The following is a 24,946-nucleotide window of genomic DNA, read 5'->3' on the forward strand; positions in this document are numbered from 1 at the left end:
GATACAGCATTAGCTATATATGAACTAACGTCACGTATTAATTAGTAACATGAATACAGTATATGGCAGTTCTTGAGCTAACACTACTGGCTTGGGAGCTAATGCTATATCACCATATACATATAAAATAATGTATTAGCTTAGGCACTAACATGAAGGCTAACAGGCTAAGCTATTCCTCTTTCTGTCAATGCTCTCTGGTTTAATTTAAAACGCTGATCGTCAGATATTGTCCAAGATGAACCTTCAGGGTGGATAGAGCTCGCAGCCTGACACTGTCGTCATTTACCCAGTTTTCTTTAATAATATGACGCTGTCTGTGTGGTTATATTTTTAGAAGTTATCAAAATTAAACAGCCTACAGTATATATTTTTTTACAGTTGAAGTAAATATTTATATAATCATGTCTGTTACATCTAGTCTGAGTTCCCTTTAAGGACATAAGACATCCTGGTGAGTGCTTACGAGACAGTGTCGACGGAGGGACAGCAGGAGGTTTTTGTGGGTGTTGGGGTCCTTTGCGACCTATAAACAGAAAAACAAACGGTCAAGATTCAAAAACTGAAAAATAAAATCTCTGAGGTTCCACAGAAAAAGAGTTGTTTTGCTGTTTTCTCATGCATTAATGGGATTTGTTGAGTACTCATAGGACTGAATGCTTTCCGTCTGTGTCGTACTTTTGCCAGTTCTGAAGGTCATCATGGCCGGCTGTCCCAAACCCGCACAGTTCTTGGCAGCCATCTCCACTTCGTACAGGCTGTCTGGCTGCAGTTTGGTCAGAGTCAGCTTGTGCAGAGAGCCTGAGATAGTGCGGATGGTCCAGTCTGCAAGAAGGTCTCCTTCCTGAAAAGGCCAAAAAGGACTCGATTACAATAAAGAAACAAAGAAGACGCGAGTTTTTTTCCACAATAAGACCCGGGGTGGCTTTACTTTTCTGTATTTGATGGTATATTCCAGCACAGGGGACCCTCGCTCATGCCGAGGCCTCCAGGTGAGTTCATAAGAGTCAGCCTTGCCCGTGCGTGGCTGACTCAGAATAATGGGGGCATCTGCAGGCAGAATCAGCCCCAGCATGTCAGAGCAGTCGAAGGGCAGCTTGACGTTGGGAGCCCCGGGCCTTACAGGAGGCTGCTCCTTCAGCACCTGGTCTGGGCTGAGGGGGCGAAACATGGAGGGCAGCCTCTTCCCAGGTGAAATCCCTACAGAAACCACACAATCACATCGAAAAGTTACCAAACAGAAGAAAGAAACTTATAACAGGTTACTCCTCCTACTGACCCGTCGATACGGTTACGAGGCGAACGGAGGCCTGTGAGCTGCCCACTCCGTTCTCCGCCATGCACTGGTACAGGCCGTCGTCCTGCGGGCCCACGTTTAGGACGCGCAGCCCCCGCGAGGTGAGGCGGTGGCGTGCGGACGGTGCGAGGGGCTGAGCATTGTGGAGCCACGTCACAGAGGGAGCGGGCTTCCCCCGGACCTGACAGGTGAAGCGTACGGTTTCTCCGTACACGGCCTCCTGCTGCTGCAGCTCCACGATCACCTGAGGAGGCTCTGCAGGAGGAAACCAACAGATGGGAACGCATTAACAGGGTTCCTACAGTTTAAAGCAAGTTATGTTTAAGACTTTTAAAACTTTTTAATGCCAAGTGAAATTAAATTTAAGACCAATTTCACTATAAACACAAATGACAAAAAAACTAGCAGCAACTCATGAATCATAGTATTTTCAGTTGAAGTATTCAAATATTTTGCTAAGACAATTTTTTTTATCCATATCTAACTGCTTTCTCGTCAAATATAGCAAAAACATTCTTAGCAGTCAGTTTAACGACCCAAAATTTGGAGTTTTAGGACCCACAGTGGGGTCTTAACCCCAATTTGCTGTAGATGAAACCTTGAAGTGTCTGTGACAWCAAAATTTGTAAGAAAGGTTAATGCATTTTTTAGAAAGACAACATTATTAACATATTACAAAACAAATTTCACATTGCTCAGATTGACAGTTGTTGAGATACAGTATTTACATGTGAAATAACAGGAAGTGATGTCAAAGGGGAGTGTCTGCATGTGAATATTTAAAAAAAATAAATGCTACCAATTACTTTAATATTTGAGATGAATTACAATCATCCTATTTACAATGTGTTCACATTTTTAAGACTTCTGAAAGACTGATTTAAGACCTTTTAAGGCTAATTAAGGCCTTATTTTTGGATTGATGAATTCAATGACTTTTAAGGCTTTTTAAGGATCTGCAGGAACCCTGGTTAATGCTTGCACAGCTGAAATGCTTCATTGTCACTTTGTGCTGCATAAAATAAATTAAAAAATTTGGACAAAAAGTCCTTTTAGTTTTAATAAAAACACAAACTCACGCATGTGTGTGTGCTACAACTATACAACATGAGGGGTGTGTAGAGCCAGGCAGGCCAGACAGTTGATGGTTGGCTGCTTGTGAATGGGGGGAAGACAGAACTCATTACAGCTACAGCAGCACTCCAACTTTAATTAGAGCCAGCTGCTGAGAGACGAGCCCAAAACACATTTACACAAACACAAGCACACATACACACACAAAATCACTGTAAAAACAGTCATCCATAACCTAGACACATTCAATCAAGTCCTTCTACAGAATGGAGCCCTGTCTCCACTGTGTCGTCTCTGCTTCTACACACACACACACACAAACACACACACAGACCACTGTTTCAACTTAGCCAAACAGGAGACAAAGTATTTCTCAAATCCATGATGCAGGCAAAATAGGATAAAATAAGCAAACTCTTCGATATGAAYAGACTTTACTGGAATTTAAATTCAATCACTTTGTTGAAATGTTTGATAAACAGTTTGKTTTTCTCACCAAACACTTGCACGTCGTACAGCACGGTGGTAGAGCCGGCCGAGCCGATGCCGTTGTCCGCTCTGCAGATGTACGTGCCGGAGTCGTCCTCGCTCACCGCGTCGATCAGCAGGTTGCTGAGCAAAAAGTGCGTGTTGTTGTGGAAACGCAGGTCCTGGCCATCTTTGGCCCACGTGACCAGCGGCGTGGGGATGCCGCTGGCCACGCACTCCAGCACCAGCCGCTGGCCTTTGGTCACCATGATGGAGCGGGGCGCCGGAGGGTAGGTGATGCGGGCCGCTTCGGAGGTGGAGCCTGAAAGAGACGAGGACGGTCGGGRTGTGAGTGTTGGCGAGGCTTCTGTKCTTTGTAAAAAAAAATTTAAAACAGATGACGGAGACGCTAAATCAAAACGGCTTTCCACTTTTATCAGCGACTTTGAAGATTCAAGTGTGCATGTCAGCATGTGTGACTAAAGATGTGCTGCTGAGATCAATGATAAAAGGTCAAATCTGATGGATTTATGAAAGACACGTGGGCAACACGTGTACAGAGCAGGCTGCAATGTAAGGCAGGGTTACTCAACTAAATCACTCCGAGGGCCACAGTTACTGCAGGTCAACAGCTTAGGGGCYGAACATCCAGCTGTCAGTCATTATGTAAATAAACCAAGTATTACAAAGATCTGTTACCTATGAAATAATTTATTTTACTGTATTTAATCATGAATACAACATGCAGAACCCTGTGTAATAAAAGTAGTGATAATAAAACAAAAACAAAAACAACATCTTATTTACCACAAATAATATTTTGACAGCTGACTTGACAAATTTTTAAACCAATTTTATTTTCACTTTCATAGTTTTATCTTCAACTGCTTGTAGTTTTAACTGTCTTGAGTGTTCATAGAAATGTTATTTACCAGCCTTTAGCCAAGGTTCTGATGTTTCTGTAAACACCAAACATGCTTATGTTTATCTAAAATAACTCGGAGTAATTAAAGTAGAAAACCAGGGGTTTGAGTTTAAGAGATGAATGAATCTATTGACGGGCCGAACTTTGGTCACTCATGGGCCGGATGTGGCCCGCGGGCCGCCAGTTGAATAGCCCTGGCCTAAAGTCTGAACAATTAAAACATCCATATTTAGATAGTTCTTTGAATAACTTTTTATTATTAAACTAATTTTTCTGACAGAATAACCTAAAACTGCAGTTATTCAAGCTGGTACCTAGAATATGTAAAATATTACAGAACTCCACTTCAAAAAATAAATAAATCTTTTTGTTCTGCCTTAGTGTTAGTGTTGGAGGTGACGACTCACGGCGAATGCGCAGACGGTCAGTGGACGTGGATGTTTTGACCTCCTGAGTGACAGGGTTGTACGCCGCGCACTTGTACGGCCCCTCGTCTTCACGTGTGGCGTTGGCTATCTGCAGGTTCCCCGACGGCATGATGAGGTAGTTTCCTGCAGGAGAGAGCACAATTGGAGTGAGAGGAGCCTAACAGGACGGTGAATCTAAAACAATATGGAATACGAGCCCTGAAGACCATTCCACCACTCGGTACTGTCGGAAAAGGCCACTAAGTGGCGCCCTCGAGTCTGACTCAGAGCATCCAGTCAGAGTTTAACAATGTGGTATTCATTTCCTCGCTGATAAGCAGCAGATAACAGTACCTACACCTCCCAGGCATCATCAGCAGACCAGCAACAAACCACTGGAGCTTTTCTTCTCCTCCAGACAACTTAGAGGTAAATAGTTTGAATAAACAACAGCATTCCCATGCTTCAACATTCTCCAGATAACAACCTTATCACCAGTTTTATGAGGGGTCAGATTATAGCATTCCAGTAAATTAAGACGACAGTATCAAGAGGGAAGATTTACGCTGCAGCAGTACCTTTGGAAGTTTCCAGCCATTCCTGTTTGACGCTGTAGCGAACCTGAGCTTTGGGCTGACTCTCAGGGAGGTGACATTCAATCACAGCCGTGTTGCCTTCGTCCACTTCAATTTCCTGCTGAACGTCGGGCTCGAAGTCCCGAAGCTCTGGGAGAAAAGTAACAAAACACACCAGTCAGCTCTGTCACACGACTGCAAAACAACTCGGCATTCTTTCAGCAGCGTAACACACTGTGTAAATCACTTCTAACGGCACATGTACACAGTCAGTCCTCAGTGTCAGAGGAAGAAAACCACAATATTTTGAACAATAATAACTTTACTGTTTCCATGCAATGCCAGCTTCTCTATGCTGTGTTGCAACCACATTGTTTCTTTAATGTTCTCTCTCTACTCGTTTCTTTCCCACTGCTTGTGTTAACACAATCCGGTTAGAGTCACGGGAATTTTACACAAGCATTTTTCTACTAGAGTCATTTCATGGTAAACATTTCAATATGGTAGATTTTAACACTTGAGGAGGTGTCAATAATCTCCACAGACCTTACAACATAACTAGAGCTGGTTTGGAGCCTGTGGGAAAYGATGGAGTGGGATTACAGAGGCCATGTGCTGCAAACTGCAATCTGCAGACACAAAGTCTGCACGGAATAGATGCTCATCTGACCCCTGACCTCCTTAAACCCCTGCCTGAGAGGCCCAGAGGCCTGGCCATGGGGTCAAAGGGGAGAGCTGTCCACCCGATAGGGTTACAGAGAAAGACATCCAGTTTTGGGGCGTTTTGAGAGGAAGCGGCTAAAACCGGGCTCCTGAGAGGCCGGAACAGAACCGAACCCATAACCGTCTCAGCAGGAGGAGCGATGCCATTTTATAAAAGTTAAAAGGCAGAAGAAAAAGTAAAATGAGAGCAAGGGAAGAAAAAGGAGGCAGGGACAAGCGCGAGAGGGAGGGGAGAGAAAACAGGAGAAACTTGTCATGATGGAGTTCGACAGTAAAATGAAAGATAAATAAAACTACTCCGGGAACGTAATTAAATGTCTACCAGACTTTGTTGATTTATTCTTAACAAACACGGGCCCTGCAGTTTTTTTTTTCCAGAGGTGCTACAACTGGTGTGTTTTTCTTGGATCAGCCACACTCTTCATCTAAAAGTAAAAAAAAAGGAATCTGCTGCTGCTCAGTGTCGACTGATCAGACTTTGTGTACAGCTCTAATTTTATATGCAAAGTTCAATCAAGGCCACGGGATGAACTGATAAAAACAGAGTGATTTACGTCTGCACAAACACACACCAATGATTAATTCACCATGGCTGCTGGATCTGCGGCATCTGGAGGAGCTTTAATGGGAGAAATGGGGGAGATCAGGGTCTACACACACACACACACAGAAACACAACAGGACTCCATCTCGGACTGTCAGCTTTGACTCTGAAAGATGAGAATCCAAGCCGGGGCATGTTAGGTTTTAGTGGTGTGTGTGTAAATGTGCTCAAGTGTGTGTGGCGCTCCATTTGCTAAATCAATCAGGTGCTGTTTTTACAGACAACCATCTCCCTCCTGATACCTACCCATCCTACCATCTTCCTGCCTGTTTCTTTCTACATCTACCCATTTTAAACTACATACCCACATTCTTTGGAGGAACAAACCCTCATGGGTGCCTCTCAGGTGTGTGTGTGTGTGTGTGAGCGTCCTGCATGTACAGAGGATTGATTGTATGCATAAAGTGAAGCAGACCTCCCACACCAGGGCTCCTTGGCAGGGCCCAGGAAAATATTTCAAGAGAGACAGTGTATTCATCATCTTTATGCGCCACAGCAGGAGGGTCCCGCTTGTGTGTGCGCGTCTCTGAATTATAACATGTTTGTGCAACGTGTTGTGCATTCTCGTTTCATAGATATATGGCGGGGTGATTGTCAGAGCACGAATTCAAGCGAGGAGAAGTTTTAACTCGTGCCAAAAAAAAAAGGCAGATTCTTCAAAGTCAAAAAATTGTGGAGGGTCTGGAATCAACCTACACTGATCCCAATAAACGTGTGCGTACAGCTAAGAGACAGACAAGCATGTACACCTTAGGTGGTTTGAGGGTGGCCGAGAAGTCATTATTAAATCAAGGAATGTTTTTTGAGATCTTTCCAAGATTTATCTGTAACAAGTTAGATAATAATTGTACATAAAGTTTCCACGAAACCTCACTTAAGAGATCTGAGCAAGATTCATCCGCTTCTGGAGCTATCAGTAACTTCTAACACCTCGGAAACAGAAAGACACGAGAGGTGAGGGAGGACAGAAAAGGTGAGCCAATAAAAGCAGGATGGAGTGGAGAGAAAGTGACAGTGAGTGTGAAAAATACACGCAGAAAGAGGTGTGTGTGAGAGAGAGAGTTTATGGAGAGGAAGGACGTGACATCGTGTCTCGTCGTCGTGTCAGGATCTTGTTTCGACTGGCCTAAAACACCTCCAGCTTCTCCAGTCAGGGCGAACATCAATCACTTCAATACATGTAAAACAATACGTTCAACAGCAGCCTTGCCTTACCCCTATATCCTCTGTCCACCACCCCCTCCCAAACAYACACACACACCTCTTATCTCCCTTTAGCCAATAATGGGGTCATAATTTCTGGTGAGCCCTGCTGTCAGGCCCTGCAGAGAGGAATGTGGTGTTGTGAGGAGCAAAGGAGCCTGTGGAGGCAGGGGGCCCCTGCGCTGAGCACCGGTCCCCTCCATCCTTACTCAAGCTGGCCCCCGGCCCCAGGGTCCCCTCCATTCTTAAAGCTCAAGTTACACGGTTTCAGACCCCCTCTCCGTCCCATGATGCGTATCAAATGTAACACCACCCACTCGTACCAGCGGAGTGCTAAAACTTTTAGCATCAGCAGTCATTTTGTTTTTACTATTAGATCAATGCAAGTCAGCATAAAAAAGCAGCTGTTTTGTCTACACAGAATGAGCTGTGTCACTTACCAGTGATGTGTAACAGATTTTCACTGTAGCTGGTTTGTATACTTTGTGAGGATTAGTTTCAGACCAACCACAACCAGTGGAAAAGTACAGGGTTTACAATGTTGCATTGGTAAAGGTTTGAGTCAAACAAATACCACCTCCTCACTGTTTTTGTTCTAGTTGAAGAAAATCAAGTCAAAGGCGTTCTTGGGATACGTCGACAAACCAAAGTCGAGCGGGGCTGAAAGAGGCCCATGTGTTTGTGTTTGTGTTTGTTTGGCCCGGCTTTGGGGTGGGCGGTTACTCACTGGCAGCGGTGACGTTAGCAGGAACGCTTGCCAGAGCTCCAGCGCCGGTGCTGGCCACACACTGGTATCTGCCCAGAGTCAGGTTGGACAGAGCAGGGATGAACAGGCTGCCGGGACCCACTACCACGCCGTGATCGCCGCCCGTCAACTGCTCGCCATTGAGGCGCCAGCTGACTTGGGCCGAGGCGGGCTGGACGCTGCAGCGCAACGAGACGCTGCCTCCAAACTTCTGCACCACGGACGCAGGCTCCTCTGTGAACACCGGCACCTCATCTGAGGAGGAGATCAAACAAGGCTTTCAGATGCAAACAGAGCTTCTTATGAGGACATTTCATGATAAAGACTAGGGATGCACCAAATAGATCATTTCAGTCGATATCGATATCCGATATAATTATTGCTATTATGACCGATAATTAACGATATTACACAAACACACAAATTATATTATACATATATTCACAAACACACTTGGGTCTTTTTTAATACTGTAAATAAACAACCAGACCTCTGACATGGCTCCAAACTTCAGTTATTCCTGTGCAGTGTCAATATCACTATCATGATCAAACAGRTGCTGTTCAACCAACCATCTCCCCTCCCAAAACAGAAACACCAAGATAAAAAGTGGGAAATCAATATCGGACGTTAATATCGGCCCAGTTTTTATCGGGCCGATACCGATATGAATGCCAATATATTGTGCATCCCTAATAAATACACCCTTAAACTGCACCAGATGCCTACAAATGCAGTGATTTACTTAAACAGTAAAACTGAGGAATAAAGATAAATTCAAAAGCACAATTTGGCAAGAAACTGTAGCTCCTCGTTACTGGTTTAAAAAGTGTTTAATTTACCAACAATCCTGAACTTAAAAACAAATAATCAGTACAAAAAAACTAACAAACATGTAACTCTGACTTTGCGAATAAAGGCTCATTCCCCTTGGTTCACTTAAACAATTAAGATCATTTCGCTGATCCAGGATCAACTAATCCAGATTACACTAATCCACCCAGTTCATTTCTTCAAAGTAGCTCATGGACTTGATTAGCATAGCTGAAAGTAATTCACTTGAGCTGATTGTGCATGCCAATTGCTGCTGATAAGGGAAAGCAAAAAAACTAAATAATGAAATAGCAGCAAATTTGAAAGTTCCTTTCTTAAAAACATACTTAAAGGCCTGTTTTAACCGTATTCAGTCAGGATATCTAACTTTCTTGAGCTGGTTAATAAGTAAATCAGTTCAGTTGACCGTACAACGCTTCTTTTCATTTTTAAGTTCATCCATGGTGGCTACTACAGCTCATCCAAACTGCTCACTTATTCATATGCATTTCAAACAAACTGCTGTGGCTGCTGCCAGACACGTAAAACACTTTACTCCCTCTGTCGGAGCCAGAAAACTTTTTTTTTTCCTGGCAGGAGTAATTGCGTACCAGGTGTTCAGGAAGGTAAAGAAAGCTTGCAAAGTGAGGTCAGACTGCACTTTTCAGACGTGATAGAAAGCACGCAATATTTAGAGGTATTCAGAAATGAAAAAAATAATTACGAGGAAAAAAAAAAGAACACTGTTAGTGAAAAAACAAATATGTCTAGATTTATAGTTTTATTATCTCATCACTCACCGGTGGCTGAAGCGCCGCTCTGCAGGCAGCAGAGAAGTACTGCACCCAGAGTACACAACGCTGGAACCCTTCTCTTTCTCCACAGAGTCCAGTTTTGCTTTCCAGACATTTTCCATACACTACCCCCTGAAAAACACAACAGGTAACAGTTAGAGGGTCATTTGYATGTTCTGTGCACTGAAAACAAACAGCATAAGCAAGAAAACAAAAAGCACACAAATCCAACTGGGAAGCAAGCACCGAGCACCCACATAATTTTAAATTTATATATAATATATGCATCCTTGTCTGCTTAAAACAAGTTTGTAAACATACAAACAAACAGCCATTAACCCAACCCAGGTGAGGCAGAGCGCTCTGCAGCACCCTCAGCTGCCAAACTCCAGACACAAATAAATYCTCTCTTTTCTCTCGGCCCTCATCCCAACGCTGACCCCCCGTCCCTTCCAGCCTGCACTCATCAAAGAGGCGCCCTCATTCTGCGGGCCGTAACCCGAGCCCACCGCCTTCCCGCTCAGGTGTAACCGATACAGGTAGAGCTGCTAAGAGGAGGAAGGAGGGACAGAGGGGAAGGGAAGGGGGGTGAAACACACAGACTGCATTCATGACCCGGGACAAAGAGCAACTAACGAGAGGCAGGATGTGGGGGGGGGATGTATATCGCAGCAGCGAGGAGGAGTGTGTCTATGATAGAGGGGAGTGCAGTTATAAAACTCAGAACATTGTGTTTTGGGAGAAAAATGAAGGATGGTAATAGTCAAAGTATGAGCAGTTAATGCTAAGAGAAAATCTTTTCTCTCCCTTGTCGCTTGCTGCCAAGTTTCACGAATTCTTTCCTGTCAGGTTAAACTAACAACTTCCCGTCAGGATAAGGAGGGTGGTCCTGAAAAACTCTCCGACCCCCCCCCCCCGACCCCCCTTCTCTCACATTCATACAGTACACATCACTGAACATGCTCAGCTTTCCTGTGAAAGTAGAAGCAAAACAGAACTTTCACATATTTGGCTGTCCAGATCCTATTAGGACAGCAGGGATGATTAATGGAGCTCAGTTAGATACACAGGGAGGGGGGTGGGGGGGGCACAGAGGACAAAAAAGTTAGTGGAAACTCTTACAGTGCACCTTCATCATCTAATGGCAGCAGTAAAAATGATTAGCTTCCTGGCGCATTTATTGAAAATGAGCAAAGGAGGACGCTAATGGAAAAAACAACCACTGAACTAAACCACACATTGTTGTGCAGCAATTTAAAAGGCACACTAAGACTGCCTAAACAACTTTACATGATGAATGTAAACATTAACGACAACAAAGCAGCAGCCACATGAAAACAACATGGTGTGCTGCTGATTAGAGACTCTGTGAATCAGCATAAATTTAATAAGCTAAAAAAAATTATTTATATCCATTTCAAAACAGTCATTCGATGGTCATTTATGTGAAATTGTGATTTTCAGGCAGGAAATGTTGAAACTGTAAGATTTTGATAAAGTCATACAGATGCGCGCAGTTTGGTTTACTCTCTCGTCCGCACAGAGTGGGCCGTCAGTAGCAGGCAAACTCTGCAAACAAACTAATGTGGATCTAGGAGGCAGCAGAGCTGAAGGCCTGTGGCTTCTGTGGCTGGTTGCAGTAATGGACACAACTCAGGACAGCTGCCCCATACATGTGCACAGAGCACCTGTTCCAACTGTGAGAGTCACTGACCGTAAACCACACCAAAACAGCCGGCCAAGTGGACACACACTGGGACATGCCACCCAGCCGTGCAACCTCTTACCTGTCCAGTTCGTCACAAAACAAAACGAATCGACGGCAGAAAAAGAAGGAACAGAAACAGATAATGCTTTGTAGTAGCGGTCACATTAGCAGGCCCCTCATACATCAGTCCCTTAAAAAACAGCCGTACTCCTCTAAAGTCTGCCTGATTCATTAGTCTGCTGTGTTTGCTTACTGGATACCCTGCTTCAAGATGAAAAGTTGGTCTGACGTCTACGTCCAAMTTTTTCCATCCATCCTTCCCAAGAAAAGTCACAGGCAGAAGAGCCTCCTACGCATCGGGGAGACTGATAAAAAACAGAGCACACTCCCAGACAGCTTCTCTAAATTAAAAGCTCAGGGTATGTGTGTGTGTGTCTGTATTCGACTGTGTTGTTGTAGCCTTAAAAGAAACACTGCTGCCAGAAACCAAAAAATAATTAAGTGACTGCAGTTTGACATCCATTTGTCCACAGCTTCACAGATCTATATTAAGTGCATTTAGTTTTCGTTACTGCAGTTGGCAGCCTTTTGAGTCGATATAAAAAAAAATACTCTATTAGAAAATATCCAGGTGAGATGGGAAGACGTTTGGTAAGCCAGTTCTGGTCCAGTAATAGCTGCCAGACTTAGTTGGGTTTTTCAGATGTGTGTATTTGGGCCAGTCTGGGCTCACAACTTGCACATTTATCCACATTTAGACTGACCACAAATCCCGAGCAGCCCTCTTTTGCAAAATATAGACCAAGTTTCCCACCTGACCCGGAAATCTTTCGTACCAAATTTGGGTTATTGTCTCTAGCTTGCAGGATTTGTCAAAGCCAAACCATTTAAAGAATTAGACTGGCTTGTGCCTGATTATACAAGGTCCTTTAGAGGATTGCTCCAAAGGCTGTCATCAAACCGGCCATCACAGGGGGACGCAGTGTCTTGGTGGTGTGCAGGCATGCATCGTCTGTGTAGGTATGCGAGGATATGATGTCGAGCRAGAGAGTCACTTGACAGAAGTTCATTGTGAGCACGCTAAGTGAAGACACCGAGGCCCCCGTTCTCTCGGGCCACTGCCGGTCCCATTGTCCCGCTGCCTCCGTGGATAAATTCATTTTGACAACCCTGCTAATTGGATAAAACCAGACTGGAGCCTCCTCCCTGAGCTATCACATTCCATCTGCTTACTGGCATGGAGAAGACACACAAGGGAGAGGAGGTGGCGAAGGGGTAGCAGAGTAGTAATTCCTTCCGAGGAGCTGAGCTGTTGAATATTTATCACCTCCCAACACCCCCCCCCCCCCCCCCAGTTTTACGTCTTTTTACACCCCTCCTCTTTCATTCTGGAGGTTCTCCAAACACCACAAAGCCCCCCCTTTAGATAAACACATGCGGTGTCAAGTGTGAGGAGTGCTGAGGGTTCAACTGCCCCGCTCGGGCCCTAAGCCCACAATGCGGTGCTGCATAGCCGCCATGCGGGAGGCCGGTTGCCCCTGGCGACGCTAACAGGCAGAACGCACCTTAATAGAGTGGAGAGTCATTGTAAAGCAGTGAGCCGGTGCACGGACAAAGACCCCGCAGACCCCTGGAGAAAAGGGAGACGCTGCTCTGAAGGGCCCGGGTAAGAGATGATGGGCCTTGCTCAATGACCAAAGTGCAGAGAGGAAAGAGGAGGAGGGGGGAGGGGGGGGTCTCAATGGACAAGAGGTTCGAAAGTGGAGAGTTTGTGAAGAAGAAGGGGGGTCAGTGCCTTTATCGATTGATGTGAGGATGGGTAAAAGAGGGTTTACGGAGGCAGTGGTGCTGGGGGCGGTGACTGCGAGTGCTGAACAGCGACTCAAATTAATATAGAGGACATCAACTGGCAGGCGAGCAGGAGGAGAGAGCAGGGCCTCGTCAATGAGAGGGGGTGTTTGTGAGAGCGTCCCCTGAATGTCCCAACATATTCTGTCAATCTGGTCTCTGGCCTCTCTCGGCCTCGCCTGGGGCCTGTGCCGAGTGGAGCACGACGAGCAGAGTGCTGGGGTTGATTAACAAACCAACAGGACACCCGGTTAAACTATCACAACATCAAACAGGGACAGAAGGACAAAGACAAAGAGGGAAGCCTTTTTTTTCTCTCAAAAGCAGTGGCAAAACCTTTCATCTTAACTTTTTGTCTTATCAAAATAKTGGCAAAGAACAAACATAATAATGGGCTGACTACTCTAAAATCAGCCAGTGTTTATTTAGTCTTAACAAAACATAGGACATAAAAATAAAGGCTTTAAAAASGTCACATCACATAGTTCCAGCAGAGTAACTACCACAGCTAAGCAGATGGTTAAATAGAGTCAAACTAAGTTCCTTACTAAAAATATGTGAATCTGTACTTAATAACAATTAACCCCATCTATTAAACTTTTTCAATGTAATTCTCACGCCGAATGTTGATTTACACAGAGAAATTTGGCTTGTGTGAAAAATATTTCAAACCCCAAAAATCCAAAAAATGTCTCAGATCCAATATCCTGCATTAGCTGGATTCTAATGCTTTTTCATTTAAAAAACATGTGCGAGCAGTATGTCGAGCTGTATGAAAACCTGCACACAACATTTAGTGTAAAGATTGTGGAAGAACTTAGCCATTACCCTTTTAAAAGCAAATCGTTTGTTGCAGTTCAGAACTAATAAAACAGTGGGTGAAAGACAAATAAAACAAAAAAAAAAAAACATTGCATGATGGTTTTAAAACTCTCCACTGCTTTTTTTTAAAAATCCATCCACAGGCGCTCCAGCCTCCTCATAAGTACATTGTGGCTCATTCTGAAAAGCAGGAATGCTGGGAACCATAATTTTATTGTGGTTGAATACGAAAGCAACCACATGGAACAAACACTTATTTGTTAAAACTTAATTAAGAAAAACTATATGTATAATATTTGAGAAATTTTTTACCAGTTTTATAATAGCATAATTAAAAAGTAGCATAAGTCGCATTTTCACTGTTTTATTGATACCTAATAAATATACTGAATTGCACAAAATAAACTGAAGATGTTAGCAAAAATCTTGAGTCTTAGTTTTGTTTTGAAAATATTTCTTTTGCTAACAGTTGGTTCAGTTTCAGGGTCAAACCAATTAAAAAACACTCAAGACTGAATGTGGTTGCCTTTACTACGAAGATCCCTAATTAAAAACAAACTGAAATGGATGCGCTCCATATTTTCTTTTTCTGGTCTGCATAAGTAAAACGAACGTTAAACGATTCCAAGCTATAGTCTTGCTCCCCAGGAGCCCTCCTCCAAAAGAAGGATAACTTATGGAGTCTCATTTGGCACGAAAATCTTGCTCAACAGGTGGAGAGGGGACCGATCCAAATCCTCCACTCAAAACATCTCTCGTTCTCATGCCATAAAATTACACATGAAAAGAACCTAGGCATCCCTAACGAGGCTGAGAATTTACCCCCTCCTCCAATTCTTCACAAAGTATTAACAAGCAATATGCCCATCCAAGTCCTCATTTATCCCCAATCTACCCCCCTCCCCTCCAAAAACAACCCAGCACTAACGAGCTACAGAGTGTCTTGAGGATTAACGAGAGGGATCTGGACAGGCCTGCGATGTAATGGAAGGCGGCTTTCTAATCAATTAGGCACCATGGCATTTACATAATTTAGATAACCAAGCTGAATTAACCACAGAGAGCTAATTATGGGGCCGTGGCGAGCACATCCACCCACATTCCTGTGCCTGGTGTGGGATGCCAATGTGCCCAGCAGGGCCATGGGAACAGGACTGGATCATCACGGCCACCGGGCTTGTGAGGCGAACCTGAGATCAGGGRCGGGAGAGAGGATGGAAATAAGGTAAGACAGGAGGAAAAAGATGATAGATGATGGAGAGACAATATGGATGGCTCTTCAATGGCAAAAACGAGGTTCAGAGACAGGCTATTAACTTTGTGATAAAAATACAACCCAAATGTGTGCTGCTAGTGCACACACAAGAAAGTGTTTGCAATTTCTGCCAACCTTAATAGCATCTTTACATTCATTTTCTTGTTCCTCCTTTGTGCCCCAAGTTATTCCCAAGTTCTAGCTTGTGCTAATTATTATGTCTCTTTAGCCTCTGATGGCCGCTAACCTAACGTAAGACAGGTTTAATGAAAGCAGTGATGAGTTTTAACAAAGTTCAGAGATGTGACTTATAAAAGTTATGTCAATAAAGACACTTTTAAGTTATTTTTTTCAAGCTACGAACAGGTCAAGATGCAGAGAGTACAATCACTGTTGGTTATATTGAAACGGTGTACAGATAAAATACAGCATAACATACATACAATGGGCCTCATGCAAGAACATGTTCGTATTCTTATYCTAAATTTCTCTTACTTTTGTTCGTACAAAGGGTTCGTACRAACAYGYCACGTCAGATTCAACAAACTCTTCTATCTTCAGGAAAAGTGTGTAAATGAGCTGCGTAAATTMCACCTGTTCGTWTCCAGCTGCTCGTGCACGCGAGAGGAGATTAGCMTAATTACCACCCCAAAAACACCATATAAGGCTATGTTTCCTGCCTCAGATATCAGGAAGTGTCCGTTCATGAAAATGACAGCTAAAACTAAAAAGAAAACTTTACGAGTTCAGAGATTGAAGTCCATCTGTCAGAGATCCAGAAAAGAAAATCTGTCATTTTTAGCAGGTCAGCTGTTAAATAAAATGTGCTGCTAAAAGTATAAACAACTGTGTTAAATCATTTTCATTTATTCAGAAGCCATGGAGCTGTGCACCGAACGTCTCAGAGTCCCCCAGGACGAGCTGGAAGGTGTCGCTGGGGAGAGCGGGGTCTCCTGCTGCCTCCGCGACCCGATCCTGGATAAGCCGGCCGGACGTWGAATTTATATTGTTAGTCTAAATTATTACATTTAAAATTATAACTCTAATTCAAGCAAAATAGCCTATTGTCAACATAATTATGGAGTGTAATTTATTTTCAACTTAAAAAATCTCCAAACTAACGAAATATAAAGTTATTAGGGAGGAAAATCAGTCTGGATAACAGCAGACTGACTGCTCGTAAAATATACGACAGGTCTGGACCACACGTGAATTTTGTTCGTATCTGAAAAAATCTTAGAATACGAAAACATTGGTGAATGCCACWAATTCTCCTAAATCACTCGTACGCACAACTTAAGAACAAATCTGTGCATACGAACGGTTCTTGCATGAGGCCCAATGTTACTAGGGTTTAAATTGACTAGAGTATTTTGAATTTCCCTGTAGGTTCCCATCTATCTAACGGTCGCGAATTGTTTGGATTAAATTACAACCACATTATTGCTCAACCCTCCTAGCTAGACTCTATCTAGCAAGAAAGACAGATCTACAGAAMGTAAGGATAGGTAAGGTTTTTATGAATTCCTAGTCCTCAAAGAAAAATCATTTAAATAGCGTAGTTTATGCGACTTTCACTTATATGCTATCTTTTTTTTACCGGTTCCTAGAAGTGATTTGGTGCAAATAATACCACAAGGTGGCAGTAAATAAATCCCCAGTTTGTTCAGCAATTGCTACTGTGCTTTTCAAGACAAGGGTGCTTTTTTTGCGAAAAACTTCCTATCAGTAGCTTAACGTCGCCCAACATCCACTTCTGCCACTGCTGTTTTTTTAAAAGGGAAAAAGAAATGACAAAGTAGATACTATAGTGAGAAAAGAAGCTATATTTAGTGTCAAAACCTTTAATAATAACAACAACAACAACAAACAACAATAACAACAACAACAATAATAATAACCTATTGTACTGGTGAAAAATGAATGAACACATTTCTGATTAGCAGAACTAACAAAGACATAATTGTGTGTACTTCTGTTCCATTAAAAGCCAGGACTTGTGGCAAATAGGCTATAATTTTACTGCTAATCTTCATCCAGAACATATGAACATGCTCCTTTTTTCAGCAAAAACACAACACAGGCAGTAGTCCTCGATGAYATGATGATGAAATCAGTTCTCATAAAGATAAATGTAATAAAAACATGGCAACAAAGTATTGCTTTTTCCCCCAGATGTGTTAAAAAATCATCAGAACTGCATTATAATGGCCTAGGTCAGGTCAGCAAATATTTTTAGCAAGTCTAATTTATTACACTTCAAGTTATTTTAATTAGCAGTGTATGACTAAAAGGCTGAACAACCATGGGTTGTAAAAAGCATCAACTGTCTTTTTTTTTGTTTTGTTTTGTTTTATTTTCTGTGGGTGTGTTAGAGACTTTACATGACTTGTTGCACAAATGCACGCAATCATACAGTTACAGATTTCACTTACCCACAACCATTTTTTTCCTACACACACACCACACACATACACTTGGTGACACATAAGCAAGAAATTCCTAAAACTCCTAGTACATGGTAAAAGYATACTCACAGAGGCACATAAATATGCAGAACTGTGAAAGCCTTTCCGACAGCAAATGTCAACAGGCTAAAAAACAGACTACCACTTCTCAGTCCAAGAGATAAAATACCGCGCACACACACACACACATTCATGCCAGTGTAGACTTTCATAGCTGTACATACTGTATAYGCAGCCCCGCTCCCTGTGTGTTCCTGCATCATTGGGAGGGAGGGACTGAGGCAGGGAGGGGGGATATTGGATGGGTTAAAGGGGCCCCTAACTCTTTTGGCAGCTCATGCATCAGAGTGAATGGAACCAATTATAAATCAAGAGCAATTTCTCCCCATTATTCAGCAGGAACCCAGAAGAGGAAAAAAAGGAGAGCTGCCTGGCTCTAAAACTCTCAGTGGGAGATGAAGGAAAGAAGAGAAAAGCAGAGCGGGTGAAATATTATATGAAAAACAGATATGAGAAGGCATTAGGAAAGCGAGATAAGGCAGAGGAGGGGGAGATGGAAAGAGAGATGAGGGAATGGAGGGAGGCTGTAAAGTTATTTGGAACAGCCAAAGGAGAAAGTTATAGCAATAACAGATATGAGAGAGGAGGGAATTAGAAAAAAAAAAAAGAGGCAGGAAATTAAACACAAAGTGAAGCCGTGGGGCGTCAGCCATCTTCGACACGGTGAAACTGAGTTTGACGGTTGGTCGTGAAGTGAAAGCTGCTGGGTCTTAATAGGAGAAACAGCTGGACGAGGCTGGTTTGAAAGTGGAGCTCCTGGACTCGCGACCACGTTGCAGGGCTGCCATTTGTCGCGTCAGTCAGAGTCACAGATGTCTACAATGCGGCTCTGGAACACCGCGAAACAAAACTTCAGAGATACAACTGTTACGGCAGATGGAGCCGCTCTACTGATGGAAAATTCCAGCTCAGATAACCTCAGGGGCCCAATTACGAAGTGATCTGGTGCCCAGTGATTTATTCTGTTGAATCATGTCTTCTCTTGCCAGTTTGACATTCTTCAATGATGAGTTTTTTCTCTCTAGTGCAACACAATAAATCTGATTACTGGTTAAAGCCCTGGAACACAACCCAGATTCCCTGACATGTCTTTTTGATGCTTTTATTGTTTCTCTCATGCAGGCTGGAGGGGGGAAAAAACACAATGTGCATTTAATACTCCATCTGGACGGCAAACTAACTACAAACTTTAAAGTGTGCAAGATGGAAAGAGATGGAGAGAGGGAGGCTTAAACTGAACAGTCCCAGTCGGAGTACAACCTCGAGTCTGTGTGAATGATCTATTAAAGCGTCTGAGTTGCTTTTGGCTCGTAAAAACAGCCCCTAATCTTTGTCCAAATATCTACTTTGCAMACAGAGACGTATTTGTCTACACACAGAGCTTTCTTTGCAGAGTCTGGAGTTGATCAATGATCTAACACTGCAAACACAGCAATCACAAACTGTGTGTTTGCATGTTTGTGTGTGGGAGAAAGGGAGTGTGAGAGGAGAGTGACTGGAGTAACCTCATTATCCAATCAAGAGCTTCTTATGTTTTGCTTTAAGTAGTAGAACAAAATCAACTCAACTGGTCTAAAAGCTTTGGATAATCCCRATTAAGATTGTTTGAGTGTGATTGCAACCATAATACATACAAACGAGTATAATTTATAGAGCATAATTTGGTCTAGAACCTAAAAACTTTGGTAAACCTTGACCTAAGAGCCCCGACCACACAGCAACAGTTTTTGTTAATTTGCAAAGATTTTATCGTTTTAGGCTTGCTTTCACACTGAAACTTTGTTTTAGGAGACCCAAAACAGCATTWAAAAAAAACAAKTTCCAGATGGGGGRAAAAAAAAAYCTTGAAACATCACCCTTGTTTTGTRCAGACAGCCAAAACCAGCTGAAAACGATAATGTCATAGCTCTAATGTAACCTACAACCTGAGAGCATTGTCTTCTTGTGTTTATATTTGTACGCAGACTTCTATGAACGCTTCACACCTTGTTTCCTGTTTTTAATGTATTTTTGTGGGAGCTTTACAGCACCACATACAGGCCTGGCATAGTTACTGTAACAATGTTTTGTGGAAACTGTGTTTTCATAAACCAGCTGTGAGTATCATCAAGGTTAGCAAAGTTCAAATATATTCCTGATATTACCAGATAGCATTCACAYTGATAAACGCAATCACTCTTTTATATCTTGTGCAGCCCTAAAGCCTTTTACTTGTCTCTTGCGTCCTTTCGATTTGATGTGTTTAATCATAGCGTGTTAAATTAGTTCCTCAAACTTTGTCAGAAATTTCTTCTTTACCATTTCCCCCTCCTCTTGTTTTTTTTTTTTAAACACATTCCTTCGTCTCCGTCTCTGTGGTCCTCACTGGCAGGGAGGATCAAGAGAATAGAGGTATGCAAGCCCCAGGGAGGGATCTGGACCCTGGCCACCTGCCGGTCCAGGTGTCCCTTTTTAGTCATCCGATGTCTGACTGGACACAGAAACTCTCAGGCGGGTGCAGGAGGGCTASACCCCGAGCCTCCAATCTGTCAGCGCTGGAAGCCTAATGCATCATATGTCAACGGGCCAATAATGACAGCCAGGGAAAAAAACGAAGCAGCCTTATTTGGCCATGAATGTGTTCTTTGCTGGTTTATAAAAATTACATCAACTCAGAAAAAAAAGGGTTAAAATTATTAACTTCTCCCCTCTCTTCTCCTTCAACATCTTGAGCTCTTCTTCTGATGCACTGATCTCAAAACAACCGATCAGGTGAAGCCAGCTTTGGACCAAAATGACAAGTGGTGCATTCCACTACAAAGAGATGGCCTTGATTGTGTGACTAACACACACACACACACACACACACACACACACACACACACACACACACACACACACACACACAAAAACGCAGCAAAGGCCCACAGATTCTGTCTCCAGGCTGTTATGACTGCATGAGCCTACCCGCTGTCAGGGAGATGAAAGTATGCCTTCAGGAAATATTTTTTTTCCTCTCTTTTGTCAATTAACGCCAATGTTAAAATTCCTACAMTAACAATGCTGCTTTCCAGCACCGGAGTCAGAACTGCTGGCTCTCAAACACAAGATCCGAGTGGTAACACCAGACCGTATGGATCCAAGGCCTGTTTGTTATCTTTAATCTTAAGGGGGTGGATTTATTAGACTTTGATTTACATCCAGATGTAAAAACACACCAGATGAGAGTCGAACAAGTAAAATACCATCTTTTCAGCATGACAAAGTCGGATAGATACTGGTTGGCTGCAGACCTAAAGACACATTATAAAATTTCTTTACAAGATATAAAAACGCAGGGCCTATTGGTTTGAAAAAAAAAAGTATCAACAGTCTAAAACTYGCAGATTTTGTCTTCACTCTCTTTTTGGTAGGCAACCAAGATCAACAGAGTGTAATGTATCTTAGTTGGACAAGGATCTGTCTGTAAAAGTTACGCCAAACTCAGATTATAAAGTCAACTATCGGTTGTACTGAGCCATGTTTTAATTTTAACAACTGCAGCCTTAGGCGTTACATACCTAAGATCATGTTTGGTCAAAACACACTATGATGCTAAACTATCTAGGTTCACTATCTGACATCTATTAAATAGATAAAAGCAATAAATAAATAAAATATCTCAAACCTCAAGATGTAGTTTAAGGAAAAACTGTCCAAAAACAAAAACTAAACCTCACATGGGAAAATTGYTTCATTGCTTTGGTAATCTAAAAGCTTTTCTATTGTTTATTATTTGCATATTTCATAAAGAAAAATGTCTTGATGGGTGTCTATTCAATTCCTATAAACTGAAGCCGATTATGGACTCATAATGTTCGCTCTAATGAAAAGAACCAAACAGTGTGAGAAACAGGCAGAGAACAACTTTGATCCTCCCTCCTGTCAAAGATGATCAAGAAAAACAACAAACCCAGCAACAAGGCTCCTTTTTTTATATAACCGAGACCAATTAATTTGCTTATAGGCTGTGAGCCTAATTGGGGGAGGCCAGGCCATTCGTTTCGACTTTTAATCCAAGTGACATTGATTCAGTGGGAACAATCGGGCCCTCTTGTACGATGCCATGTCTGTCACTGAATCGCTCCATGCAAAGAGCCAGCGGAGGCTAAATGTAATCCAAATCACAAAAAACGACACCTGGGGTTGGAAACTCGAGCCCCTGCGGCTGTTCCAGCAGGCCTCCCGTGATAACACCCTGGCCAAGACTCATTAGCAGCCCCTGGAGACTGGCAAGACTATGTTTTCCTCATTAAATCAGACCTGAATGAGAGGATGATAATCAGAAAGATCCTCCTGAAAGCAAAGACATTCATGTAGAATCCATCCAACAGCTGCCAGTTTATTTACAAGCTTTAATGAGGTCATTCTGACAGCTGGGCTGAAGGGGGGAGTGCACTCAGGTAGACTTGTTTTGGTAWGTGGAGTGTAATACTAGTCCTCCCTGGTCCCTTTATGGTGAATCTAATGGATTATAGTAAAGAAAGTACAACAAACTAATAACAAATAAACAGGAATTTTAGGTCTAGAGGATGAAAATTTATCAGGAGCAGCATTTTATAATAATTTTCATATTATAAACATGACTTTCATCAGTGAAAATAATCTAGTCTTGTGTTTTTTTTATCCAACAGCAACCTTGTTTTAAATATTCATTAGTTAATTCTGCTTCCCAGCATCATTGGGTGTAAATCTGGCAGAGGTTCAACATGTCTGTTTTCTCTCTGCCTATAGAAGCAGCTATAGGCTGCGGCCTGTACACCCTGAACCCRTAATCAACAAAAACACACTTAATGGAATTAAAACACAACTTCAAACCTCTACACCGCGTCCCGCAGACACTTTACATCCCCGTTTACACGCATTGTGCGGTGATACACCGCAAACACGGGCAGGAAGACGAAAGGTTTGGATAATAATATATGGACGAGGGGTTCATCCATTCAACAACAGGCTGAGCCCGACAAGCTTTGCTTTAAACAAACTATAATATGACCCAAAAAAAAACTACATTTAAACAATGATGCGTTTGCGTGACGGAGAGTTTAAAAGAAAGACGCATATAGCTTAGCTATCAAAGTTCCATCATGAACTAAAAGTATGAAAGTTTAATAATAATAGTTTGGAATTGAATATATAAAGTAGTTCGAAGGAAAATATTGTAGTAACAAACGTTAAACACGAACCAAACCGGGTACGTTTGTAAAAAACTGTTTTAAAGTAGCGTAACAGCGCCACAATAACAACACGGACCGCATGATGGTGAAGAGGTAAAACTTACCAAAAACTGCTGCACTTTTCGTCTCACTTCACTCCAACCTCTTTTTCTCTCTCTTCTCGGTCGTAGTCCCCCAAAAAAACAGACACTCGTTTCACTTCTTTCCCTCCTCTTTCTGTCGCTAAAGCCTTCGCTGCTTTAGTAATTTACTGCGATGCCACCCGACATTTTCTTCTTCTTCTTCGTTTTCTTCTTCTTCTTCGGCTCCCCAAGTTCTCACATTGAAAGGCCGTTTTTGGATGACTGAGCTCTCAAACAATTCTCCCTTTTGGAACGCCTTTTCGGGTCCTCCCACTTCCCAAGCAGGGGGAGGGATCTGGACAATGAGGGACTGGCTCCCGAAAATCCCCCAGAYTCGGGTACTGCAGCTTCGCTTCTCCTCGGGTTTACGTCGCGCGAGGACCTTTTCCACAGATTCCAATTAACCGCTAGACCGGAAGTTGTTTTTTTAAAGGAATAAATGAACATGTTTATATGAGAAAACATCTATTTAAAGTTAAGGTTCTGCTCTGTGGGAGAAAGGAGCGCCCCCTTTCTCCCCCCCCACTCCTCCTGATTCGTTCTCCCTGATTTGGTATGCGCCGGTCCCCCTCAGTTTGTATTGACCCCCGTCCATTGAGGCCTGCAGGCCCTCCAAGCACAGCTGTGGACGGTGGTGGTTTGTTGTGGTCCGAACGGGCCCAGTCAGGACTCTCTCACACAGAGATCACAGCTCGAACACCCCCCACTCTGTGCCCACTGTGGAATTCTCTTCTTCACTTCAATCAGCACACTCTGAAATGAGTGGAGCCTCCTGTCCAGTTCATTAATAATAACTGGCTGTTTCCCAGATCAGTGGGTTTGATGGAGGGGACCTGCTGGTGGGAAGCCAGGAACTCCCACCATGATTTTACCTGTGGGTGAGTGGGTCACAAACCTACTGCGCTCTTTTATGACACCTGTGACCAGGGGTGTATTTCACACCCACTCTGGCTCATTCGTTCATTCAAAAGTGGAGTTTTGAGGAAAGATTAGAAGCAGTAAACATCTTACCWGTCACAGATGGCTTTCTGAATTACCTAAATTTTGAGTCATTCTGACCAGACTGACGTTTTAATGACTAGCTACATCCATACATGTATGGATTGTCCGTAAGTTATAAGGATTTTACGTCATTTCGCAGCACGTACAGACCAATCTCATGGATTTTTCAAGTCTTACAGATTTTTTCATAACCTCATTTTCAAATTTATCTAACATGTCAGAGCCTRTAGGATGATTTAAAAAACAATAGATAACATCAAACAGCCATCTCACAACCTGTTATGCCGCTAGAAATAAGTTTTGAACTTTTTCCGCTCTCCTTTCCTCCTGCTTCGCTCTTCACGTCCGCAGCCAACACACAAACACACAAACACACGCGGGTGCGAGTTGTACAGATTTTTTGCAAAATTTACGGATTTTTGAGGCTCTTTATACAGGTAAACATCCAAAGAGGTTGACATGTATGTACATCTGTGAAGCAGATCTGCCACAGTAACTCCAATCTCAAAAACTTCACAACATTTTTGCATGAATGCTATTTTAATTAAAGGCTTAGCATTCCTTGAAGAAACGCCGATCACCCACCACCCTTTCTTGACAAAGTTTTAAGCTATAATCACTTTATGTTGAAAAATAAAAGATATAGAGTTTTTCTGGTCAAATCTTGAAAATAACCAGCATATTAAAATACCATGTTCAGAGTGGGCCTATACTGCAGGCGGTGGTGAGCACAGCTAACCAACATGTTAGAATCGATAACTCATGTTATACTAAGGCTCTGTCCAAAACGACAGGCCGGGTCCTCCGGAGGACCCAGACTACCCGGTCGAGGTGGGCC

General features: G+C 42.8%; 1 protein-coding gene across 1 annotated transcript in view; it reads right to left on the bottom strand.

Moving 5' to 3' along the window:
* boc (BOC cell adhesion associated, oncogene regulated) overlaps positions 1–23,283 on the bottom strand; it is a gene marked incomplete at its 5' end in the record, with an annotated part of 28,887 nt that extends 5,604 nt beyond the window's left edge. The window contains 10 exon segments of the mRNA XM_014002232.1: positions 467–526; positions 679–844; positions 932–1,200; positions 1,280–1,552; positions 2,868–3,161; positions 4,172–4,315; positions 4,750–4,896; positions 8,004–8,276; positions 9,635–9,760; positions 23,089–23,283. Coding sequence (XP_013857686.1) covers positions 467–526; positions 679–844; positions 932–1,200; positions 1,280–1,552; positions 2,868–3,161; positions 4,172–4,315; positions 4,750–4,896; positions 8,004–8,276; positions 9,635–9,743 — 1,735 coding nt within the window.
* Between the last annotated feature and the right edge of the window lie 1,663 nt (positions 23,284–24,946).

Source organism: Austrofundulus limnaeus, unplaced genomic scaffold (genome assembly GCF_001266775.1).
Source record: "Austrofundulus limnaeus strain Quisiro unplaced genomic scaffold, Austrofundulus_limnaeus-1.0 Scaffold12, whole genome shotgun sequence".
In the NCBI taxonomy this organism is placed as follows: domain Eukaryota; kingdom Metazoa; phylum Chordata; class Actinopteri; order Cyprinodontiformes; family Rivulidae; genus Austrofundulus; species Austrofundulus limnaeus.